This window comes from Typopeltis vanoorti, chromosome 14 (genome assembly GCF_054136105.1).
Source record: "Typopeltis vanoorti isolate ZY-2024b chromosome 14, IOZ_Tvanoo_1.0, whole genome shotgun sequence".
Taxonomy (NCBI): Eukaryota; Metazoa; Arthropoda; class Arachnida; order Uropygi; family Thelyphonidae; genus Typopeltis; species Typopeltis vanoorti.
In genome coordinates, this window is record NC_143562.1 from 63,084,286 (window position 1) to 63,106,851 (window position 22,566).

At 34.7% G+C, this 22,566-nt stretch overlaps 1 protein-coding gene across 1 annotated transcript in view; it reads left to right on the plus strand.

Moving 5' to 3' along the window:
* The first annotated feature begins 515 nt into the window (after window positions 1–515).
* The window catches only part of LOC150099542 (uncharacterized), a 219,378-nt gene continuing 197,327 nt past the window's right edge, over window positions 516–22,566 (plus strand). Inside the window, exons 1-2 of the mRNA XM_090403454.1 lie at window positions 516–760; window positions 5,920–5,994. Coding sequence (XP_090259580.1) covers window positions 516–760; window positions 5,920–5,994 — 320 coding nt within the window. The remainder of the gene's footprint in view (window positions 761–5,919; window positions 5,995–22,566) is intronic.

Consider the following 22,566-nt stretch of genomic DNA (forward strand, 5'->3'; position numbering starts at 1 on the left):
GGATACAGTTCCGGATGTATCATATGGTATTCTTCTTCTTCTTCTTGAAGTTGACGCGCCTAGTCTTGTGTTTCAGCATAGAATGCAGCTTTCTTATGATGCAGGGCAGTGAGTAGTCCCCCAGAACTCACTACCTGTACGTCAGTAAGGATTGACTCATCTCCCCCTCTTTACAGGTTAGGCTTCATCAGTGCTGCGTTAGTCCAATGGTGAGGTCAACTGCTGTTATCCAACCTTTGGTTTTTAACCTGTTCTTATCCCTCACTATTGCATTGTGCCTCCTGATACATACTCCATGTATGCCATAACAACACTGCGCAACATGAGCCAAAGCTTCTATACTTTGACTGCTTGTTTTACAGTTCTTATCATCACTTCTTCTCTGAACTGTATGAGGTCGGGTCGGCAAATCAATGATTCTTATCTTGATTAAATTTGTATATTCAAATCCAGGTAGGGGGAAGTTCCATCCCTGATTCATTGATGTTGGGAGGAAACATGTTTAAATTCTTATAATGCAGGTCCATCGACAGAATGCTGCAACATTAAAGCCTATCGTAATCGGTATCAAGTACCCACCCAGTGGTACGCTGATAGCCATACGTGAAGTCCTAGAGGCAGCAAGGCCTAATTCTGAAGTGGGGAAGGAAAATTTCTTTAATAAAGATAGCGCAGGGCCTCTGTGGTTTACAGTGGCATGGAAAACTGTCTTCCTCGTGGCACATCATGAAGAAGACATTCGTACTAGTACCGTGGATAGGTTAAGGGTCAGATAATCTGGAAACCTTACTCTAGAAACTAAACATGGAACTTTCCATGTTTTTTTCCTTTTTTTTTAAGGAATCACTGTTAAAATTATATCTTAAATTGTCCGAATTAATAAAGAATGATTTCGTTATGTTAAAGCGGCCTTTTCTTGAAGAAATGCTTTAAATTCACGGAACAATCATTGCTCTATATGTTACATTGAAGGACTAAAGAGACATGAAAATCATATTACCATTACCAGAATTACTAACTTCTGCTATATTTATCACATATATCTGTAGTTTAAATTGTAGATATTATTATCTAAACTTTTAATAATTATCGATTATAATATCCATGTTAAACATATTTCGAAATAGTAAGCGAAATCAATTATTAGGTTCTGTCCAGAAAATTTTGGAATTCTTTTGAATAATGTTCAAATATTTAAGTATGCTTAAGTTTTCGGTTGTGTTTCTAATCAGAGAAATTCAAAATTTTAAATTTTTTCTAAGCGCTGCTCTGATTTCTTTGTGATATGACACAACATCATTCTTGATATGTCTCCCTTCAAAAGTGTCGTGTTTTCAAGTGCTCAAGTTCGACATTATTCAAGATGCTCCTTATCACTTATTTAACGTGGATATCTGTTTTCCTTTCTCTAGACAGACCTCCCCCCCCTCCCTCAAGCTGAGGATGCTTCTTTGCAAAATTAAAAAAAAAAGCAGCTTTTTGTTTAGAATGCTTTATGATCAGAGAATTTTCCTTTCCTAATTATAATAAAGAAATTCCTTTTTATGATTCAAATTGCACACTGATCCAGATCCCTTCTCCCCAGTCTTATACTTTACATCTGGCTATCATATATTTCCTCCAGGTGTTTATATTCGCTTTCTGGTGATGAATAACAGAACGGTCGCGGGGGATTATCCCACTAGATCTAGGCGATCCTTTCCTAAACAGTAGAAACTCAGGCCACAATGTACTATGTTCTGTCAATAAAGTGTGTTTGCTCTTGCTCTAAGGTAAGATTTTTTTGGGGGAGATGGGGATTGAAAATCTTACCAACTGCCCAAGAAATTTAGACCAAGAGGAAATACATATAATTATGAATAGGGGGGAAAAAAGAAGGTATATCATAAAAATTTTCGAAGATGCTGAGAGTTTATGATATTGAGCTCTCCTGGGCATATTTATATACACTTGACATTGCTTTATGGCACGGAGGAACAGTGCTAGAGATTTTTTTTATTCATATCTATTGTCGTTCTCCAGAATTCAGAGAACGACAATATCCTTGATTTGGAAAGATCTGTGTTTGAATTCTGTCCGCGACCAGCTACCTCACTTTCAGGTGAAAGTCCTTTAAAAAGTGTTTTGCACCTAAAGGCGAGTTAGCTGATCTCATAAAAGTAGCCCGGTTTTATCCTCCTCTTTCCACCCCGGAAATCCGGTTTTTCATCATGTAAGACAGGCAGACAGCCTTGCCAGAGAGGGAGATGAGATGATGGTCTGTTATTTAAGAAATAAAGGAAATTTAATCAAATTTAACTCTTCATAGTTTGGTGATAAACTCTTCTTCTCTTCTTCCTCGCGTTATCCCGCTTGGTACAGGGTCCGCTATTTACATGGTGCGACTTGCTTAAAGTCGCAAAAGTCGACTCCAACTTTAAAAGCTTAAAGTTGGAATCGCTTAGACGACCTGTCTTTGGGAGAAAATGTCTGTATATGTATGTGTGTTCACGAGGCCGATTTAACTGTAGTAGTCGTAGTTTCTCACCAAACTGGTGAGAAACTACGACTACTATTTGAGATCAAACTTAGTACCATCCTCAATTTCCAGTCAGTGGAGGGGTAGATAGCATCTCCGTTTCGTAACCAGTAGTCTGTAATGATGTTTGTGAAAGTCTTTCTGTGGTACATAATTTTTATAAGTTATCTCTTTATAATGAAAAGTGAATGCATTATGATGAAGTAGTTAGTTAAAAAAATCTAAATGAATTCCTACTCAGATATTTAAGTAAATAATTATCTAAGCAATTCTCATTCGGTAAATTTCAATGCGGTGATGTGTTTAGCGACATCTTTTCTTGTAGGCTTTCTTATTTTTCGTTCTCCTAACAAGAGCTAGGCATAGTTTTTTTTTTAATCCTCGCTAATTCAAATTAAAGGTTTCTCATTGTATTATGATGAGTCGCGTACTTATAATTCTCATAATATCCATTCGAAATATGTTACTACTAGATCTGTTTGGATGGCTTAGCAATTCATCATGCTGTTTTTTTTCTTGATTCATTTTCATCATGATTGTGCAAGTCTACTTGTTGTAGATATTTCATTCACTGCTAGGATACCTGAAGAACTTTAATTCACTCTCTACATTAGTAATTACGCTACAGTTCTGAAATATTTCTTACCTACGCATGGTCGGCAGTTCTTCGAAATAGATTGGTCGCGCGCAGACAAAATTCCAATTTCCACTTTAGATTAAAGGAATAGGTTAGGTGAAACGACAGAAGTTGTGTACACAGTGGGAAGATCAAAGGCACATTTGGCAAGTAAAAATCTTGGCAGATCAATATGAAGCTACGGATCGATATTTAATATTTTGCCGACTACTGTTTAAATTTTCACTGCATTATTTCAAAAAAAGATACAAAGACATGCATGCAGGTACTAGTCGAGACTGTCAACAACAGAAATCCAATTGATTTTGCAGAAGATATCTACATGTGACGAAATAACTGAAGTTATCAAAAATATCCACCTGTAATTATATAAGGTGGAATAGTTCTCAAGATGAAAATAAAACTAAAATAAAAAAATCGTGTCACATTGCTACGCTATATGAAAGGATAATTGTTATAGATAGATAACTGCCTAAACAGTGAATATTATCAAGTCTTTGCTATATAATTTTCGAAAAAAAACTGAGTAGTCGGTTACTCTACTTGGTTTTTCATTTAAAAAAAAAAATAATTTAAATGTGAAGTTTAAAATTTAAAATACCAGATTTTTATTTCTTTAGCTTTAATAATAATTTATATTGCTAAAAAAGACAACAAAATTAAATTTAATAAAGATGAAAAATCATAAGTTTCGAGATTAATGCATATGTTAAAACATCAAGAGAGTTCTGCAATTAATGATTAAAAGGGAGATGGGAGGAAATATTAAAATCTATGTTGTAGCATATTTTGAGGAGAATAAAACGCTAGCGATCAAAACCATCTACGTGCATGATTGACCGAACAAAACGAAATTCAGAAGTAGTCGCATATCGCTAGTATTGTTGCGAAATCAGACCATCTGTTTCTCTGATTGCTAGATGAAACAGTTTTCCCTTACTGCTAGATGAAACAGTTTTCCCTTGTTATTGTGTAAAGTACTATTCATCTTTACCAGTTTCTTAAATCTGAAGCGATCTAGGCAATATCTATTCTCTGCGATTAAATACTTCTGAAATTACGAAGTACCTTTCACACTACCTAATATTGCGTTGTTTTTGCGGTCCTGCAGATTATTCTTGTTTTTATTTATTTATTTTAATCTGTGGAACATATTCCACTGTTTGCCACTACATATCGCGTGGAATCCCATTATGTCATTATGCAAAAGCAAAAACAAAAACAAAATTGTTTGTTCCTCTAATCTATAATTCAGAAAACAAAAATGGCTTACAGTTGATAGATGATGATGAGGCTAATTCGTGAAGGAATAGAAATTATTTTGATGTCTTACCTCAGTACTCGGATGGTTTGAAGTATCAAAATTTATTCTGAACCTTCTTAGCTAAGTCGTAAGAACATGTAACATTCGATTGGAACGATCTAAGTTCCACTTTTATATAAGAAGAAGAAACTTTGTAAGAGTTTTTCATTTGAAGATCGGTTAGCTGTCTCTTATGGAGATGTTAGGGTTTCCCCCCCTCCCCACAGTAACTCGGGTTTTTAATCCTATAAAACAGACAAATCGACCTGAGAATATTCGCAGTTAAGTGACCTAATAATTGCTTTATAGCCTTAGCTGCTTTAACGTAATCGAAACAAAATTTATTTGAAATTTTTCTGAGAAAAATTATGACATTCTTTCTTACTGACGGAACTGCATGGTGAAATAATCAATGTTGATTAATGCAGAGACACATACTGTAAATTGAGAATACAGTTCCCTATTTGTGATTGCATCATTCGTTGTTTTTTCGGAACAGGGGACATTTGAGGTCTATGGTCTACGCTTTATAAGTCGCTGTCAATATATTCTGGTATATTGAATAACGAAAAGTATCCAGGAGCTATTTTTACGTAGGAACTTGGATGGTCTGCACATTTTTGAAGAATGATATTAATCTCTTGACAATGGTGTTCCAGGATTGTAGTCTTTCTTTTACATGTATTTTTTGTAGTTGATTTGAGCAGAAATGAAATATCATCTTTAAGGTTGATTTATGTTTTTGCTACGGACTGTCCATTTTGCACTGAAGAAGCTTCCTAATTAGCAGTTGCATATACTGCCTTACTTTGTGCTATTATCTTGATGTAGTCGGGGAAGATGTTTCATCGTTGGCTAATTTTTTCAACTTTCATTATGATATTTAATATAATAAAAGATTATAAGTGCCTGTAACATACCGGTGAAAGGTTGAATTATAAAAATATAAAAAAATAAAAAAAAAGAAGAAGAGAAGAAGGATGTCTGCTCTTATCGTTATAAGGATATCTGGGAAAAAGCGGAAGGACTTTATGCCTGGTATAATTAATAGTTCTATTATCCCCCTAGCAGGAGGCTTTTACTAGTCCTAAACTTCTCGTAATTTGTTTATATGTGTGCGCATGCGCACTCATGCAGTTTGGTAGCCAACTTAGCAATTGACTTTCGCGTCATCTGTTTATTGTTGCCTCTAAAATTGGCGAACAGCTCCGGGGGCTATTCTGTATGGCCAATAGTGTCTACGTCGTCTTATCCACGCAGCTAATAAAACTTGACGGGGAATTAGGCAGCAGTCAGCCGGCGGTTACCAATCAACACATGTAGTTCTGTGTCTCCCCACCTTTAGTAACTTCTATTTTCTGTCGCAGCTCCAGGCAAGCGTGTTGTACCAGTTCTATTTACTTAACATCCCTGGGAAGTTGCACGTGGGCGGGGATGGTCTAAAGAGAAAGGGAGATGAAGAATATCTGCTCCTGCTGGGCGCCGGAACTCGCGACATACGGCCCGGAAACAGAGCGCACCTGTGCATGTCCTTAGGTAAACAAATAGTCGAGTGGTTTGTACTGACATTTTTGCCGCATGGCCCTTTTCGACTTCCTATTTATGTCTTTCTTACTTAAAAGTTCATATCGAGTGCACCGTTAACTACAGGATGGGTGGTTCGCTGAAGCGGGAGACAGATGTTAAAATGAAAAAGTGGTTAGCAAGTTCCATGCATTCCATGTGCTTCGAAGTTCTATTCTTGTTCTTTTTTATGATTACTCTCAGAATTTTGGTGTCCCTCTTAGTTTCTAGGAAGTACGTGATGGGCATAGTCAGAAATTCTGAACAGTGTGGGAATGAGCGAAGAATATAGCACATCGAGCATCGTTTCTCCTGGAACTCTGCTTACAGTTTTTATTTCGATTCTTTGCATTAGTTTAAGAAGGCCCCAAATACAATTCATTTTCATAGTTGTCTTGAATGTATGAAATAAATATTAGCCATGCACAGATTTTGCATCTTTCACATTTTTTGACGCCTCTATAACATTGACAATGGAACAGTAAGCTTTTATGGTTTTATTTACTCATTCTTTTAAGTACTTAAGGAGCCATGGACATATCCAAAGAATTGTTTACAACTGATACGCATAACTCAGCTGATTGATCTTAAAAGATCAATCTTATCTCATCTTCTGTTCAGATTAATCGATATTTTTCTCTAGATTAGCTTTCCCCGAAATATATGGTCCACGGCTCGGTACCGTTTATTGGAAAAAATTAACACGTCATCAGAAAATATACAAATTCAAATCTCATGTGAGATGCCGATAAGAAAAAAATCGAAACTATAAAAAAGAAATAAAATTAAAGGACAGAAATATGTAACTGTTGTTTAGTTATTTTAATAGCATGCACACAAAAATACACAATAACATGTGTCCATTCCCTAACCGATATCAGATGCCAGTAAAAATATAACGTTTTTACGTATTATTAGTATATTTATACTAATTTAAATAATCAAACTTCATACGTACATGTACTCATATGTATACGTGATGGGCCGCAAAAATATTATACGGAAAAAATCGAGCAGCACCAATGTAAAATTTTGGAGACACTGACGCTAATAATTAATATATATGGACAGACACATTTTAATTTGTCCTCTCCTTAAGGAGGAGGGGGGGGGAATATTTTTATTTAATCAAGTTATCATGCTTTTTTCCCTATATATTATTTATTCATTTTTTATGTAACTCCCATCCACGCAATGTTGTAAACCTATACTTTAGTACCGTGGTTAGACTGAGGATGTTTACTATGTTTATTAATTTTTATTTATATATTTAATTAATTTTTATTTATTTTTAACATTAGCAAGACGATTCAAAATGATAATAAAAATTACATCCAGGATGCAGTTTAATGAAATTTGGTATTTGGGAGCTTTATGTGAAATATTATGAAATTTTAATAATAAAATTTATCGAAATCAATTTAATTTTGTTCCGATAGGGCCATTTTAATGGAAAAATTATACATGCAATACGATGTTTATGGCTGTCTACGAGCTTGGCTTGTATTGTATTGCGAACAATTTTATTTTACAGAATTTTTACGTTACAAATGATCCACTTAAAACCAAAAATAAATATGTGGATATATTCTAGTTTACATCCCATATGTCAACTTTTATTAAATTCTATCCAAATAGAAACAAATTATTGCGATATTTCATTTTATTATGTTTTGTTTCTTTGTTTGAGATGGGTCAACATATTTTTGTACTTGTTCCAAATTTTTGAATTTCAATAAAATCCATTCACCCAGAGTTCAGGAATATAAACCTTAGTTCGTTGTCACGTAGATGAACTAGTTAATTCTCCATGTATTAATCATCTTCTTATTACATTTTTAAATTATATAATATACAAGGGCTGATTCCAAACTAAAGTCATACTCGTATTGCTCACTTGTCATTTATCTTCTTGCTGTGATCTAATCAGGTTTTGACATTGTTGTTATCCTCTTTCTCCCACATTTCTACACATGAACTTTAAAGGAGCAACACGTATGCATTAAATTTTGTGTGTAAGTTGATAAAAACAGATGTACAGACATCCATAATAGTCGAGCAGGCATTGGAAAATTATTCTTGATCCAGTCGATATCGAGTACAAACGACGTGACAGTTAAAAATTGAGAATTTGAAGTCTCCACGCGGTATTAAAATTCATTCCGCTATTTCAGGACAGAAGATGATCCCCAAATAAGTTCATTCGAAGACCAGGAGCGTGTTGATTATATTTTTCGATCAAGAAAGAGTTATTTGGTACCCACCAAGTTTTGTTTCCAGATGAAGAGTCTTCTGAAAGGAACGAGATTGGAAGTCATCGATTCAGTTGAAGAATATGCGACTCGAGAACTGAATACCATTCCAAGGAACAGCGTATATATGCTGAGAATCACGTTGAAGATAGCAGAAAACAAACAGATAATTTCACTCCTGTTCCATTTTATCGTCATAGTTCGAGGCGTGTTGGATCTTTCCTTATATATATAAATGAAGCCAATTCTCCTAATATATCTGGGTGTTTTTTTCCGGATCAGAATGGTAAGAACTTTTGATAATTAACATAATAAGGTGAGATTGTCATTCCTTTGTCTTCTGGTCCATGTAACAAAGATAGTTACGGAAGTTGTTGATTTTATATAGAGGATTCCTCTTTTATCTAGACGGGTATTGATCCATCATGCACTCAGATACTTATATATGGAACGTTCATACTCATGGTCTTCTATATCTGTCTTCTTTCGTTTTTTTTATTTCGGCTCATTCCAGATTCATCAGTGGTCTGCTTTCACCTGCTGTGGAATGTTAAAACAGAACACACACACGACAGATGAGTCGTCTTAAATGTATTTATAAGTCACGATGTACTTAAACTTTTTTATCATTAAGGAATGCGACTGTCTTTCATTTTTAGTTTAATATTTTTTGTATTTATTGACGATAATGATCTTTTTTTTTACGATCTCTGCAAAAAAAAAAGCAAGAAACACACAAGAGAAAATGACAGCAGGAGACAACAAAATATAGTCAAAGAGAGTTTCACAAGCGCTACTTCTAATCTCACGTCAGACCACTGTCGGCAATAACTGTCAAACTAAGGTGTAAGGTGTGAAGGGAATACTTAACAAGGCCTTTAAGTTCGGCCTGGAGTTTTAAAAAAGAAAAAAAAACGTGACTTTGAAACTCAGTAATAGTGTCACTTTCCGGATAAAACCTTAGAATACGGCGAAAGAGTTAATCATAGGGTGATGTAACACACACACACACACACACACACACACACACACACACACACACACACACACACACAACGGGGAGAACGAGAGAGAGCATTAGTCACTGTTCAAAGGCGGAATCTAGAGACAAAAGTTTAAAAGGTTAGATCCCATTTTTTCTACAGTAGCTTTTATACTATTACTGCACATACGTTTTGTAGTGAAATAAAAACAAGTCTATATATATATAGGCTCTAGATATATACAGCAGAACCTACCTACCTATCTACCGCTCCTATAAGATTACAAACGTGATTTGAATCCTTCCAAGGAAATGTCACCTTGAGACGCTGATGCTACGTGAGCATTTAGTTTGAATTTTTATGTACTGTACTAGAGACGAACACTGTGAACAATACGTCTATCTGCCCTCCCTCACTGGTGGCCAATTCCTGCGCATTGGCCCTGTTTACATAGTCATTTTTTTCTATTCGATATTCTAGTCATGGCAGGAAGAGATAGGAGGTTTTTGAAACCTGTCCGGAGTCTAATTACATGATGCGTAGGTGAAAGTACGAAGCCAAGACTATAACATAGTATCACTAACGCTCCTGAGATCATAGAAAATGTTTACTTTTTTTTTTTAGCGATCTTTTATATTTCGCATTACTAGCATACACACGTCACTTGTACATGTGTTTAGGTTGGAGATGGATTTTATTGCCCTGTGTGCGACCACTGCTTATTGGAGGCCTGAAATGGCCTGAAAAGAATTCCATATTCGACCAGAGAAGGGTTTCCAGATCTGATAAAAACAAATAAAAACACAAATATAAGGTGAAATAATCACTGTTTTTAAATGGGTTTTCCGCATTAGTAGTTGATTACATTACTTCCCTGATTTGGGGGGAAGACCTAATAATTTTTTTTTTCTTTTATCCACACACGAAAGGTTACAAGACCTATAGCATATCAGTGCCGTGTATGAGCAAATAGTCATATGGTAATATGGTCATAATCAAATAATATCAATAAGAATGATTAATAATTGATTAAAAGTAGTCGAATGAATAATTCCATTAATAATAATTAATGGAAAATTAAAATATTGGTCCCGAAAGACCTGTCGTTACTAAGTAACCTGGCTTCTTATCTTATAATATAAATTAAATAAGATAGTTGTTCTTCCTCTATCGGTTCTAGGATATGGACGATATATTTTCATCCAAACCCCCACGGTAATGATCACTGGGTCATTGAACTAGCGAATAACGCCATTGCAACCACATTTGGTGTTACATACTGATTGTTATGATGATTGATAGCAAGAATTCTAAACAGAATTTGTAACCCTACATTTTACATCTGCACTGTTGCTGATGGTCTCCTGCTTCCTAATTTAAAGGAGACTGTCGCCATCATCGTTCGTCCATTAGATTTTCACCTTGGATTAGGCTTGATTAATCTCTACCGCAGGCTGAGTTCATCGTATATACTGGTTTAAAGCAGGCTGTCGTTCTCAGAACATGTTCTAAAGCTACATGAATCCAAATAATTTCCCCAACATATTCCAGCATAGAATCGAGTCCAAAATAGAAATTTTGAGCTTAATTTTGAAACACGGTATTTGGTGAGGAATAACCGGAAGTCGAGCAGTCTATGAACTAGTCCATCATGGTGATTACAGAGTTAGTTTGTTGATTTTTTAGAATTAGAGAATTAGTTTCATTATTAACATTATTATTATGATATATACGTGTGTAATAATGTGTAAACTCCCAACATCCGAATTAAATTTTGAAGGTTGATGAGCGGCATTTCCTTTAAAATTTATTGAATGATAATGAAATAATTGTAAAATAGTGTTAATCTCTCTCCATTGTCTGCTGAATCGGTCCATGCTTGTGGCTCTCTGATTAGCTTAAATGATAAAGATACTGAATTTCTGGTATCAGATATTCAATATCTTTATCAAACCTTAATGTAATCGGTTCAGAACCAAGTTTGGCTTGTTTGTTTTTAAGTCCAATATTCATTTATAGTCTTTGGCATCAGGAACGTTTACAATTTGATATTAATTAATTATGCTACGGCGCACAAAATTAATTCATTACCTTAATTAATCTGTTGTATTAATTATGCCACGCTAACGTCAAAAGTTTTAAAATCGAAAATTTACGTTTATTGAAAACAAGTTTTTAACTTAATAGCGATATTTACAGAGTAAAGTTCAGGACACAGTTCTGCTTTCCCATACACAGATATTTTAGCTTGTTTTCATGTTTTTGTCACTACTATCATCATCACCATAATTCCTCAGTATCATTGCATTCATTGTGCTGAGTGTTGTATGTAAGCCTTAGTAAGTGTCTTCCTATCGCCTACTTTCATACGGATTTTCGCACGAAAAACGTTTTGAAAACAGCTGCAGGAGAATTTCGAATCTGATTCCCAACTCGTAAGCACATTTACCATCCTCAGGACAAATTTGAAGAGTACTGTTTTAGTCTCCCGAAGAGGCACTAGACTAATATTCAGTGAGAAATATTATTGCTGTAGCGCAACCAGTGGTACATTTGGAAAAATCTATGTGGAAGACGTTTCCTTGAAATGTATTCTTAAAGAATGAAAATTTAAATGCAACTTCCCACGTTTACTTTGCATGAAATTTGAAGGAGATTACGACAGAAATCCGGTTTTAAAACTCTGCACCAATTTCAAGAGAATTTTCCAGAAGATGAGTGACGAAGCAACATTCACAAGTTGTCAGCTCGTGTAAATCTATAGGCATAGTGTGTACTAGGACACTGAGAATATACACTACTTGATGAAAATCGTATAATTGCGATTCTGAATCAACCTGGTGTTTGTGGAACTTTTGTTTTGTTCGGCATAGTTAACCCTTATCTCTTTGAAGGTACCGTTACTCGTCATCACATCAATAACAACTATTTCAAAAGATAATCTGTCAGGTAAGAAGGATCATCGCTCTTTGTATCTTTCTGTCCTTCCATATCCTTTATTCATAAATCCTGTTCCAATTCGTTTCTTTTTTTCTAAATTTTATCGATTTTCTCTCTCTCTCTCTCTCTCTCTCCATTTCTTTCAGTGTGAGACCTGATCTTGGTCTTTTCTTCTCAATCTTCGTTTTATACAATCTTGTTGATATTCCTCTTTTTCTTGATACTTTTTGCATGTTAAAACACTTTAAGTGGGAATTTAGAAGCAGCAGCACTAGAAGTTTCAGCCATTCCTAATTTCCATATTTATTTACTCTGTAAACAAAATAAATAAAACTGGTTTTAAACCTAAAACAAAAATAGAAACATCTGAATCGAATGGACAATAGCAGAGTGTCAAAAATACTATACAGGTATAAAATAAATGCAAAAAGAAGAATTGGGAGATCAAGAAAGCGATGGCATGAGATCGGAACAGGCGACCTGGCTTAAAATCCATGATAGGAAGAAGCAGATTTCTAGTTCTGTCTTTTCATGTTTTTGCCAGCATTGTTCTTAAAACTAACCTGTATTTCATCAATCTCTGTTTCTTAGTGTCAGTCTCTATTTCATAAGACAAAGGAGGTAAAACTAAACTTTTGTTGATCAAAATTTACTTCGGTGAGACTTCATTGTTCCAAAATAAACCACTTATACTAGTAAAGAAGTCTTGGCCCAAAATCCCTGTCCTCATGTAAAGTTCCATCGCTAGAAAGCTCGAATAGACTCGTAGGTCCCCAAGCTCAATAGTAGATGTCTTCTTCCTTTTGAGAGTAGTTTTAAAACGTCTTGTTAAAGCAATTGCAGCTATTCTGGCCAGGCTACAAAAGTGTTTCATGATGGAAGGTAATCGATTACAATACTTATACGTGTAAAATAATTTTATTTATGCCAATGTAAAGATATATCTACGGAAAAGATTAAAGTAACTGTTAAATAGGTAAATAAAATGAAAATAATGAAAACGTTTTAATTTTAATTTTTTGTCTTACCCTGAAATTATTTCTATGATTTACACTTACCGTAATTAAAAACTAAGTTTTCAATTCGATAATATCAAAAATGTATCGAAATTGGTTATTCAAGAATTTTCTCATCATCTTTAACTAGTTGGTTTCAGGTCATTTTATTTTGAATTTTATTTTTGCAGCTGCTCGTTCTTTCCCCTGACACATAAGAAATTCATGTTTTGTCCATTGCGTGTCGATAGCTGATGCAAAATATTTTCACTATTAGCGAATAGATAAAGACGATTGTTATATTTTAATATGAAGTCTTCTCCCTCCCTCTTAATCCACTACTGTTACAGACACGATATTTACCCAAGAACATACATTGGCTAATAGAAAATTTATGGAAAATGGAGTTCCTCTCTGGAGCTCTGCAGATGATATTATGCTGCTTGTCAATATCAACACTTGGACACACACACACACACACACACACACACACACACACACACACACACACACACACACACACACACACACACACACACACACACACACACACACACACACACACACACACACACACACACACACACACACACACACACACACACACACACAGAGAGAGAGAGAGAGAGAGAGAGAGAGAGAGAGAGAGCATGAATATCAATCGCCGAGAGGAGATGAAAGATAAATAGATGAACTGAATGGTTTGTTTCACTGTCCATTCTCCAGACTGTTTTCTTCCATTGCTTGCTTTCATATTCCTGTCTGACAACTAGTCGAGGGCATTCTTCGCTTTTTTCTTCCGTAAGAGAAGGGAAGAAGGTCCACTCGATGATTTGTTGAGGGGATAGATTTTTTTGTATCTTTTTTTTTTTTTTTTTTTTTTTACATACCTGTTCAGTTACAATTCCTTTGAGTATATTTTATAAACAACTGTATTTGTTTCTTATGTAATATATGATATATGCACGTATATATATTTTTTCATTCTGAACTCTATTGACTTTTCACAAAAGGAAAGTTTTTAACAATTATGTTTTTCCATCCTGATTTGTGTGAGAAATTCGGACTGTAGATTTGCATGGGTAAAGCCAATCTATATGAAAATGAAAAGTATCCTCTTTTTTTTTTTCCCCTTTGGAGTAACTATCAAAAAAAAAAAAAAAGAAGAGAGAAATGAAAATGTTGCAAGAAACAGTTGAAAAAAAAATGAAAATAAGAAGTGAGATAAGACGTCCAAAAGACTAGTATAAAAATAAGTACAATCCTTTCTTGGGATGTTGCATCAAGACAAGTACAGAATTCAGTAAAGATGCAGAATACATTGGATACTCCGAAGACTTATTGGAGAGCCCATTGTTCATGAAAAGATAAATAATGGGTAATGACGATGACAAACACTTTTAGAACAGAGTATGATATTAAGTGGGAAGGAGAAGAAACTTCATCGAAGGTAATCTTTGATTATTAAATGTTAAAATGAACAACAGATTTGGTTTACATACAAGATTTGGTGACACTGGTCCTACCATAGGCATTTGCAGAGTGGGAAATGTATGATGAACATGCCTGAGATCACTGCGAACATAAATTTGCAAGAAACGAAAAGTAGATGATAGTGATGCTATCACTGGATCCCAAAGGAAAGATTTTGTCACATACAAATTGATTTATACATGTTCTGTTTCAAGTATATATGGATTTCACGGTTTCTATTGACTTACATTAATAACATGCCGAAATAAAGATCTAATGCATTTGATAACATGCTATACACTCCGTAATATCAGAAAAGAATGAATGTGAATGATTTCTCCTGAGTTAAAATATTTACTATACGTACATCAGTAGAGCCTCCCGACACTTCTCTTGGGAAAATGTTATGTGCGGGAAAGTACACGACAAGGCACCCAATAGCTGCATCATCTACTTGGCGGAAGAAATGAGAGAGAGAGAGAGGGTCATTTCTAGCACGCAAATCCTCTTTCTATAATACAGCGTTATTCGTTGTACTCCTGAAAGTACACGCAGGCACCTGCACTTGAATACACGTGGAGCGCGCAATTCTGAAGGAGGCACGCGAGGAATCAAACACTTGTTCGGAAACTTGCAGCGGGGAAGGAAGAGTTATGTTTGGTCATCTGTAAAAGAGTTTTAAGTGCAGCAGCAAGCCACGGCGTTAGCTTGGTGGCGGGAAAAGATGAATTATGTTCGAACAAACCTTTCTCACTAACGTGTGCGTTTCCAACATCAGGGTCCACCTTTGCTTTGTAGGCTTTTAACACCGAACAGTTCGTGACTCTCTCTTTATTTATTTAGCGAGCTGGAGAAATGGTGCCATCAGACCTACAAGTGCTTTATGATAACCAGTAATAGGCATACGGGAAGTACTTGGAAACGACTGAAATATAGTCTTAAAAATATTTACTTCCGTCTATGAGTAAAGAGAAATCTTTGGTTATGTCCTTTCAGAGAACTTCTTAGTATCGAGCTTCGTCTTCATACTAGTTTATTCCTAACGTTTTTCATTCTATACTTTTTAGTTTTTTGTTTTAGTAAGCATGTTTCTCCTATTGACACACATAAATCGTTATCTTTTCAATCTTCCTCTTGGCGCAGTTGGAAAAGTGACGCAAAATGTGCTCTTTCGTTGGTAAGACTTGAATTCTAATAAATACTGGTTTATGAAATATTTTCAAATAAAGGTGAATTAGCTGGTCGCATTCAGAGATAGCAAAGTTTCTTCCTCTAGTGAAAACCCGGTTTGAGATAACAGGGTTTTTTTTCTCCCTCAAAACCAGAAGAAAAACTGACCGGTATTTCTGTTTGCTTTGAGGAAGGAACAAAAGAAAATAAAGATTACATTTTTGATTATTCTTGTGTGTGATCTTCTACGAGAGATACACCAAAATAATAATAATGATAATTAATGATAATAAAAATAAATAAAACTAAAATAAAATAAGTGACGAACAAGAAAATGAATGATCCATGGAACCTTTTCATTCAGGAGCGGTGATGGTCAAATCTTATTTGAAACTAAAGAAATAAAAAAAAAGAATTTGAGAAATGAAAATATTAAGAAAATTAAAGAAAGAAATCAATGTGGATTGTATACATTTCGAATCTTTTCAGAGATGAGGAGAAAGAGATATAATCCATCCATCAGTGGCTTTAACAGGCACTTAAGCGCCCATACCCTTCCAAGTATCCTTTGACTTCCCAACCGTAATACGAGGATAAGGCGGTTACCCCTATGCCTCTAACTATTCTTGTCTGTAAATTGCGTGTGTTCTACTGGCCAGTTTGTCTGTTTTGAGGGTCGGAAAACTCGGGTTTCCAGGAGAGAAATCCCCCCCCCCTCTGTTTATGAGACTGGCTAACTCATCTTTCGTCGAAAGAACCAGATAAAGGTTCCTAACGTCACTGACGGGAATTGAACCCAGGTCTTTCTAACCAAAGAGCTTCGTCTATACTGACTGAGCTACAGTGGCTCACAGAGAGATGTAATAGCAGAGTTTAATAATCGTGAAGACGGTATTGTATTTCATTTGCTCTGTAGCTCTTAGAATTTTTTCTAAAAGAACAAATACTAAGAGTTATAGAGCAAATGAAGACATGAAAGGCACCATGTCAAGAAGATATTCATAGTGGATATGTTCCTGATGAACTCAGGAATTATAAACATTCTGAAAAAAGGCTCGGGTAGTTGATTACTACTACGATGGAATAAAATCGAAAACATCAAATGAAATAAGAGACGTACAAAGTACCTTTATGAAAAAATAGAGGTTTATGAATGTACTTTATATCCGAATGATCCTAGAAAGAAACTTGGAAATGGGAAGCTCTTTGCTTTATTTCATAGATTATAAGAAAACATTTAATAGTGTTCATCGCAAAAAGTATATATATATATATATATATATATTGAAACCAAGCTACAAACATCAACAATGATCTATCAAAAACTTTTCCAATGCGAAAAGGAGTTAGGCAAGATTGTGCCCTTTCTCCTCTTCTGTTCAGTCTCTATAGTCAAGAAATTTTTGAAAGAATGAAAGAACTGGTGGGAGTATAAATAGGAGGAAGAAAATATAAATATTAGCCGTATGCAAATAATGCTTTTTTTTTCTGAGTGGAAGACTTACAAAAAATAATACAGCAGAAAAATACACAAAGTTAAAAAAATACTGCTTTACATTAAATTAAAAAAAAAAAACTAAACGTATTATAGCATGCAGAGAAAATATATCTGAAATTTAAAAATCAAAGTAGAAACCCAAATTATAGAACAAGTAGAATACTATACTTATTTAGAACATTTAATTACAGCGAATGGAAATGCAAAAGAGAGATTGGGAAAAAGAATAGAAATTATAAAATAGGCTTTAACAGAATAATAATAATATAAAAAAAAACATTATAACACCAAGAGAAATAATTAAGTACATTAAGAGTGATGTGATTAAAAAATTTATTTGATCTACTTTTCTTTATGAAGCAGAAATATGCAAGGAAAAGACAGTGGAAGAATTGCCGCTTTCGAAATGTGGACGTAAGAAGAACTCATTGGTCAAAAAGAAGAGAAATGAAGAGAGTTTGGAGATGAGTACTAAAACGGACTGATAATGAATATACAAAAAAATAAAAATTATCTTATATGGATCATATAAGGAGGCATAAGTCTTCAAAAGAAAGATTTAGTAGAGGAAAAAATTGAATGAAAACAAAGGAAAGGATGATAGCGATACACCGTTCAAAAACATAAAGGACCGTCTGGGCCTGATGTAGAGACCAAAAGAGCAGTTCGCGATCTCCTTCATAGCCAACATCCTGGATGGAGATGATACTTGATAAGATAGGACAATTTACACCACAACTTCGTTAATGCTAGTTTAACTGTTCAGTTGTGTTGTAAACATGATTTACAGGGTGTTCGGGATAAATTTGACAGTTTCGTAAGGAAAAAGAAAATCTTCTTTGTATCTATTAAATTTAATGAATTGACAAAAAAACATTACAGGCAGAGTTAACTACAATACTATCAACAAGATTTACTCAAAATAACCACCATTAGCATCGATCACAGCTTCAATTCTGCTTCGGAACCTCGAACAAGCTGATGGTACAGTCTCCCTGGGAAGGGCCGCAAAAACTGTTTTAATTTTATCCATTAACTGGGCTTTTGTATTACTGGAAGTGCGATTGGTGTCTTTTTCAACTGCGCCCCATACAAAATAATCCATGGGGTTAAGGTCTGGGGAGTTTGGAGGCCAAACATTTGGACTGGTGAAGTCGTAGAAATTTTCAGACAACCATTTTTGACTTTTCCCAGAGGTGTGGCAAGGGGCCGAATCCTGCTGCCATACATACGGCCTACCATTGGCTACCCTTGTTATCCAGGGCTTGACTACAGTTAGCAACTCCACGAACAAAGCCCGAATTCCAATGCCAGGGTTCTTCAACACCTGTTCCTGCAGATTTGCGAGGAATTCTGCTGTACGAACGCAATCAGATCGTCTGCTAGGGATCTTTCTTCTTGCTACATCCGCGTAGTCACCATTGCAAGTCTCTAGTTGATGCCTGATTGTTTTTACTGTATTCAGGGAGCATTGGGCAGCAGTCGTAATATCCTTATTTTGATGGCGGGCACGAATCATCATGATACAAGTTATTCTCTTCCATGATTCAGGTGGGTTCCAGCTATCCATCCTTTCTGACATCTTGTATATGAATGAAGAAGGGTCCAAACTTTTAAATGAAGAGAAGTGTGTGTTAATACATGTAACTTACGGAAAAATATAATTAATTATAAATATGTCAAATTTATCCCGAACACCCTGTATCTATCTCCGCTGCTTCGTCTTCTCTGTGTAGACTAATATACAAGTAACAATGCAGTCCGGTTCTTTTTTTTTTTTTTTCAGATCTTTTTTACATTGAGAAAAAATCAGATGTTTCAGTGAAGTGCTTTAGCAGAGAAGGCTATCAGTTCAGAACAATGAATTGATTATTAAGCTCCAATTTTTCGACTGGAATAAATTAATAAAGACTCAATTTTGAATTGCGTTTATTCCCTTCAGTGGTTAAAATATTTCACAAGAGAAAGAGAGAGGAATGTAGCACTTGAAAATCTTCCTCGGGAGTAGATACAGAAAGGATCATAGTCTTATACGTAGAATAGATCAATCCAACATCAGAGAACAAAATTCTAAGCTTTTGTAGGAAAAAAAAAAACTACTCATTTCGATTGCGAATGTGAATCAAATTACTGATACCAGCTGAATAAAAACCGGAGATTTATACACAAAACTATAAGTGCACTCCATTCCAGAACTTCACTTTTGATGTCCACCACTAAGATATTTTCCTTAAAAGGTATTCGAATCCTGTATGATCAGGATGTATAGGGGAAGTGAAGTTGAAAATTTTAAACTTAACAAAAACGTTTTTTTTTGACAGGCGAGAACCATGGCGCACTAAGACTAAGGATTAAAAAAATTAAATGGATCAAAAGATGTTGATATTATAATATTATATGTAAAAATGAAAACCAAGGAAAAGGAAAACGAAACGATAAAAAAAAAAAAAACACTGTAATATATTTTAAAGTTACTCGATGTTGCAAGCCCCACCCCCAAACACAAAGCACATTAATATGTGACGGTCATTTGTTAACTGTTGTTCAAGCTTCAGAATGCACATACTACTAATTAAGTGTATTCATCAGATTAATTGACAATTAATCTGATAAATACAATTAATACACCCTTCTTGTAGCAGAACACTCCAAGTCAATGAAAGAGTCAAATAGTTCCAAACTGCTTTCCAAGAGAATCTGACGTGTTCATTGGGATAGAGGTTAAAAACTTTTTTTTTTTTTTTTTTTTTTTTGTAGAATGCATAAGTGCAAAAGCTACAATGCCAGATTTCGTAAACCATATATCGAAATTAAAGGAAAAACTACAAAGCGAATATACTTACAAATTGGCAGCAAACTTATCTTCAAAAAACATTCATCAAAATAATACAGAATAGAGTATACTCTATATAATTATACACAGTACAGCGCTCCGTTGCTTTTGTATAGCGTTATTCTATTAGAGATCTGGTGTTTTAATATTTTCCAACATGTTATGTCCGCACTAAGAATATAAGCGGCATATAATTCGCAATTTGAAGTAGAACCTTATAACATTGTTGTGCTTAGGTTTTGCCACCTCTCATGATTGACTGATAAAAAAAAATAATCACATTTGATTGTTCTCGCAAGCTTTATGCGAGACAAAAAATTTTCTTTAGAAAAGTACAACACAAATCGCTTTGCAAGAGGAGGGAATGTAAAGAGTACGAAATAAAAAAAAAAATCGAATAGGGTCGGTAAGTTTGAATGATTTTTTCAGTAAATTTTATGTGGAAGACACGTGTATCCTGTAACTCAGCATCAGAACAACAACAACAATAAAAAAAAAAAACATTAAAATTTATTGCGAAAATATATTAGTTAAAAGCTAATAATTAGCTGCTGTCAGTTTTGTATTCATAAATAATACCACGCGAAGTTGCGTAGCTCTCAATTTTGCTTGCATCTGGAATCATCAGAAATGTCTTCAATATCAGTTTCGTATGGATTGGACTTAAGATGTTTTTATTATTATTATTTATTTTTTAATGATTGTGAAGGTCACTTAAAACCCTGTGATAATTTAAAAGCACGTCATTTATTTTTAGAATCCCCTTGTTAATTTTACATACGGGACTTTCTTATTTCGGACAGAATTCTGTTGTAAAGATCAGATGATGGATGAGAACGGCTACATTTGCTAGTTTCTACCGAACTCTAATGTAAGGAGGTTAAAATCAAATACCGATAAAATTTTGAGGACGTTTCTCAGGCTTTTTCTTATACATAATTCTGTTTAAGAATATTCATTTCCGTATGAAGATGAATATTTTTAAACAGAACGGTAAGTTTTACAAAGAAAGTTTCTCCATTAGCATATTGTTGCTGTATCGTAAACTACTTAGAATTCATTGTTCCAGTAATTATTAATATGTTTCTTCAGAGAAATTCCTGTCCACATGGTAATAATCACAAGCGTTTCTCAACAGAGAAATATATGGAGACTTTAGAAACTTTCCAGCCAATACTGCTGACTTCCAGAGATGCTAGATCACGAGACATGATTTCTATTCAAAAGTAAAGAGGAAGTCTTGAGAAGGAGAAGATTAAGAGAACACAAATCATGAATTGTGTTCTCTTTTTATAAAGAGCGCTTACATAAAATCTTCTATGACTACAATAAGGCCAAGTCTTCGCTGACAGTACTGTTTTGCTATGGTGCAGAAGTATTAATACCAGAAAAAAATTACAGTTTAGTTTCTGTCTTCATTATTCTTCTGCTTTATAGAATGCAGACTGTTCTAGAATATCAAAGCTGCACACGTTTTTTTTTTTTTTTTTTCTTTTTACTCGGCATCAAATATCACTATATGCAATCCAATACGACCAGGGTTGTTTTTCCATATCAAATTGTGGTATTTTTATGATAATCCCATCCAAGAAAAGGTGTAAACTTAGAGGAAGTGCATTTGGTAGGGCGGGTAAGGGTTAGTAACTTGGAAAGTCTACTCTTAGAGATCAAACATGGAACTTTTCGAGCCACTTCAGCCCTCCAATAAGCCGAGTGATGGACTCTAACTGGGCAGATGAAAATAATTACCTTCTAAAACTTTCACAAACATCCATTCCTTAGTGGATTTTGAACCTAAAGTTCATTGGTAGGAGAAAGAAGATACTATCTACTCATTCAACAAAGTCACCAAAACTTCTTTTTTTTATATATATATAACGATAGAAACCTGGAGAAATATCTGTTGTAGTATTTATTCAGATTTATTACACACGAAAAATAATCGCAAAAAATAATTGCGGAAAGCAGCGTGTATTAATAATTAGAAATATTCAATAACTTTATTTAATTTACTTTAATGTTAGATATTCTATATATTTACACGTCGCTACAGCAAAACTGTCAATGGCAAGTTACATACACAGGTAATATTAGATTCTGTTACCTACAATAAAATGTGTGTGTGTGCGCGCGCCGCACGCACGCACGCACGCACACACACACACACACACACACACACACACACACACACACACACACACACACACACACACACACACACACACACACACACACAGAGCTTCTTTTTTTTTTTTTAAAGAAAGATAATAGAAGGAATCTATCTTGATCGACTCTCAGTGATTAAGCAGGGCTGCATTATGGTGCAGCTCGTGAGTTTACAAGATCCATAATTAACTGACGATATTCAACGACAACTGTCACAAAGGGGAGGTGGAGAGGT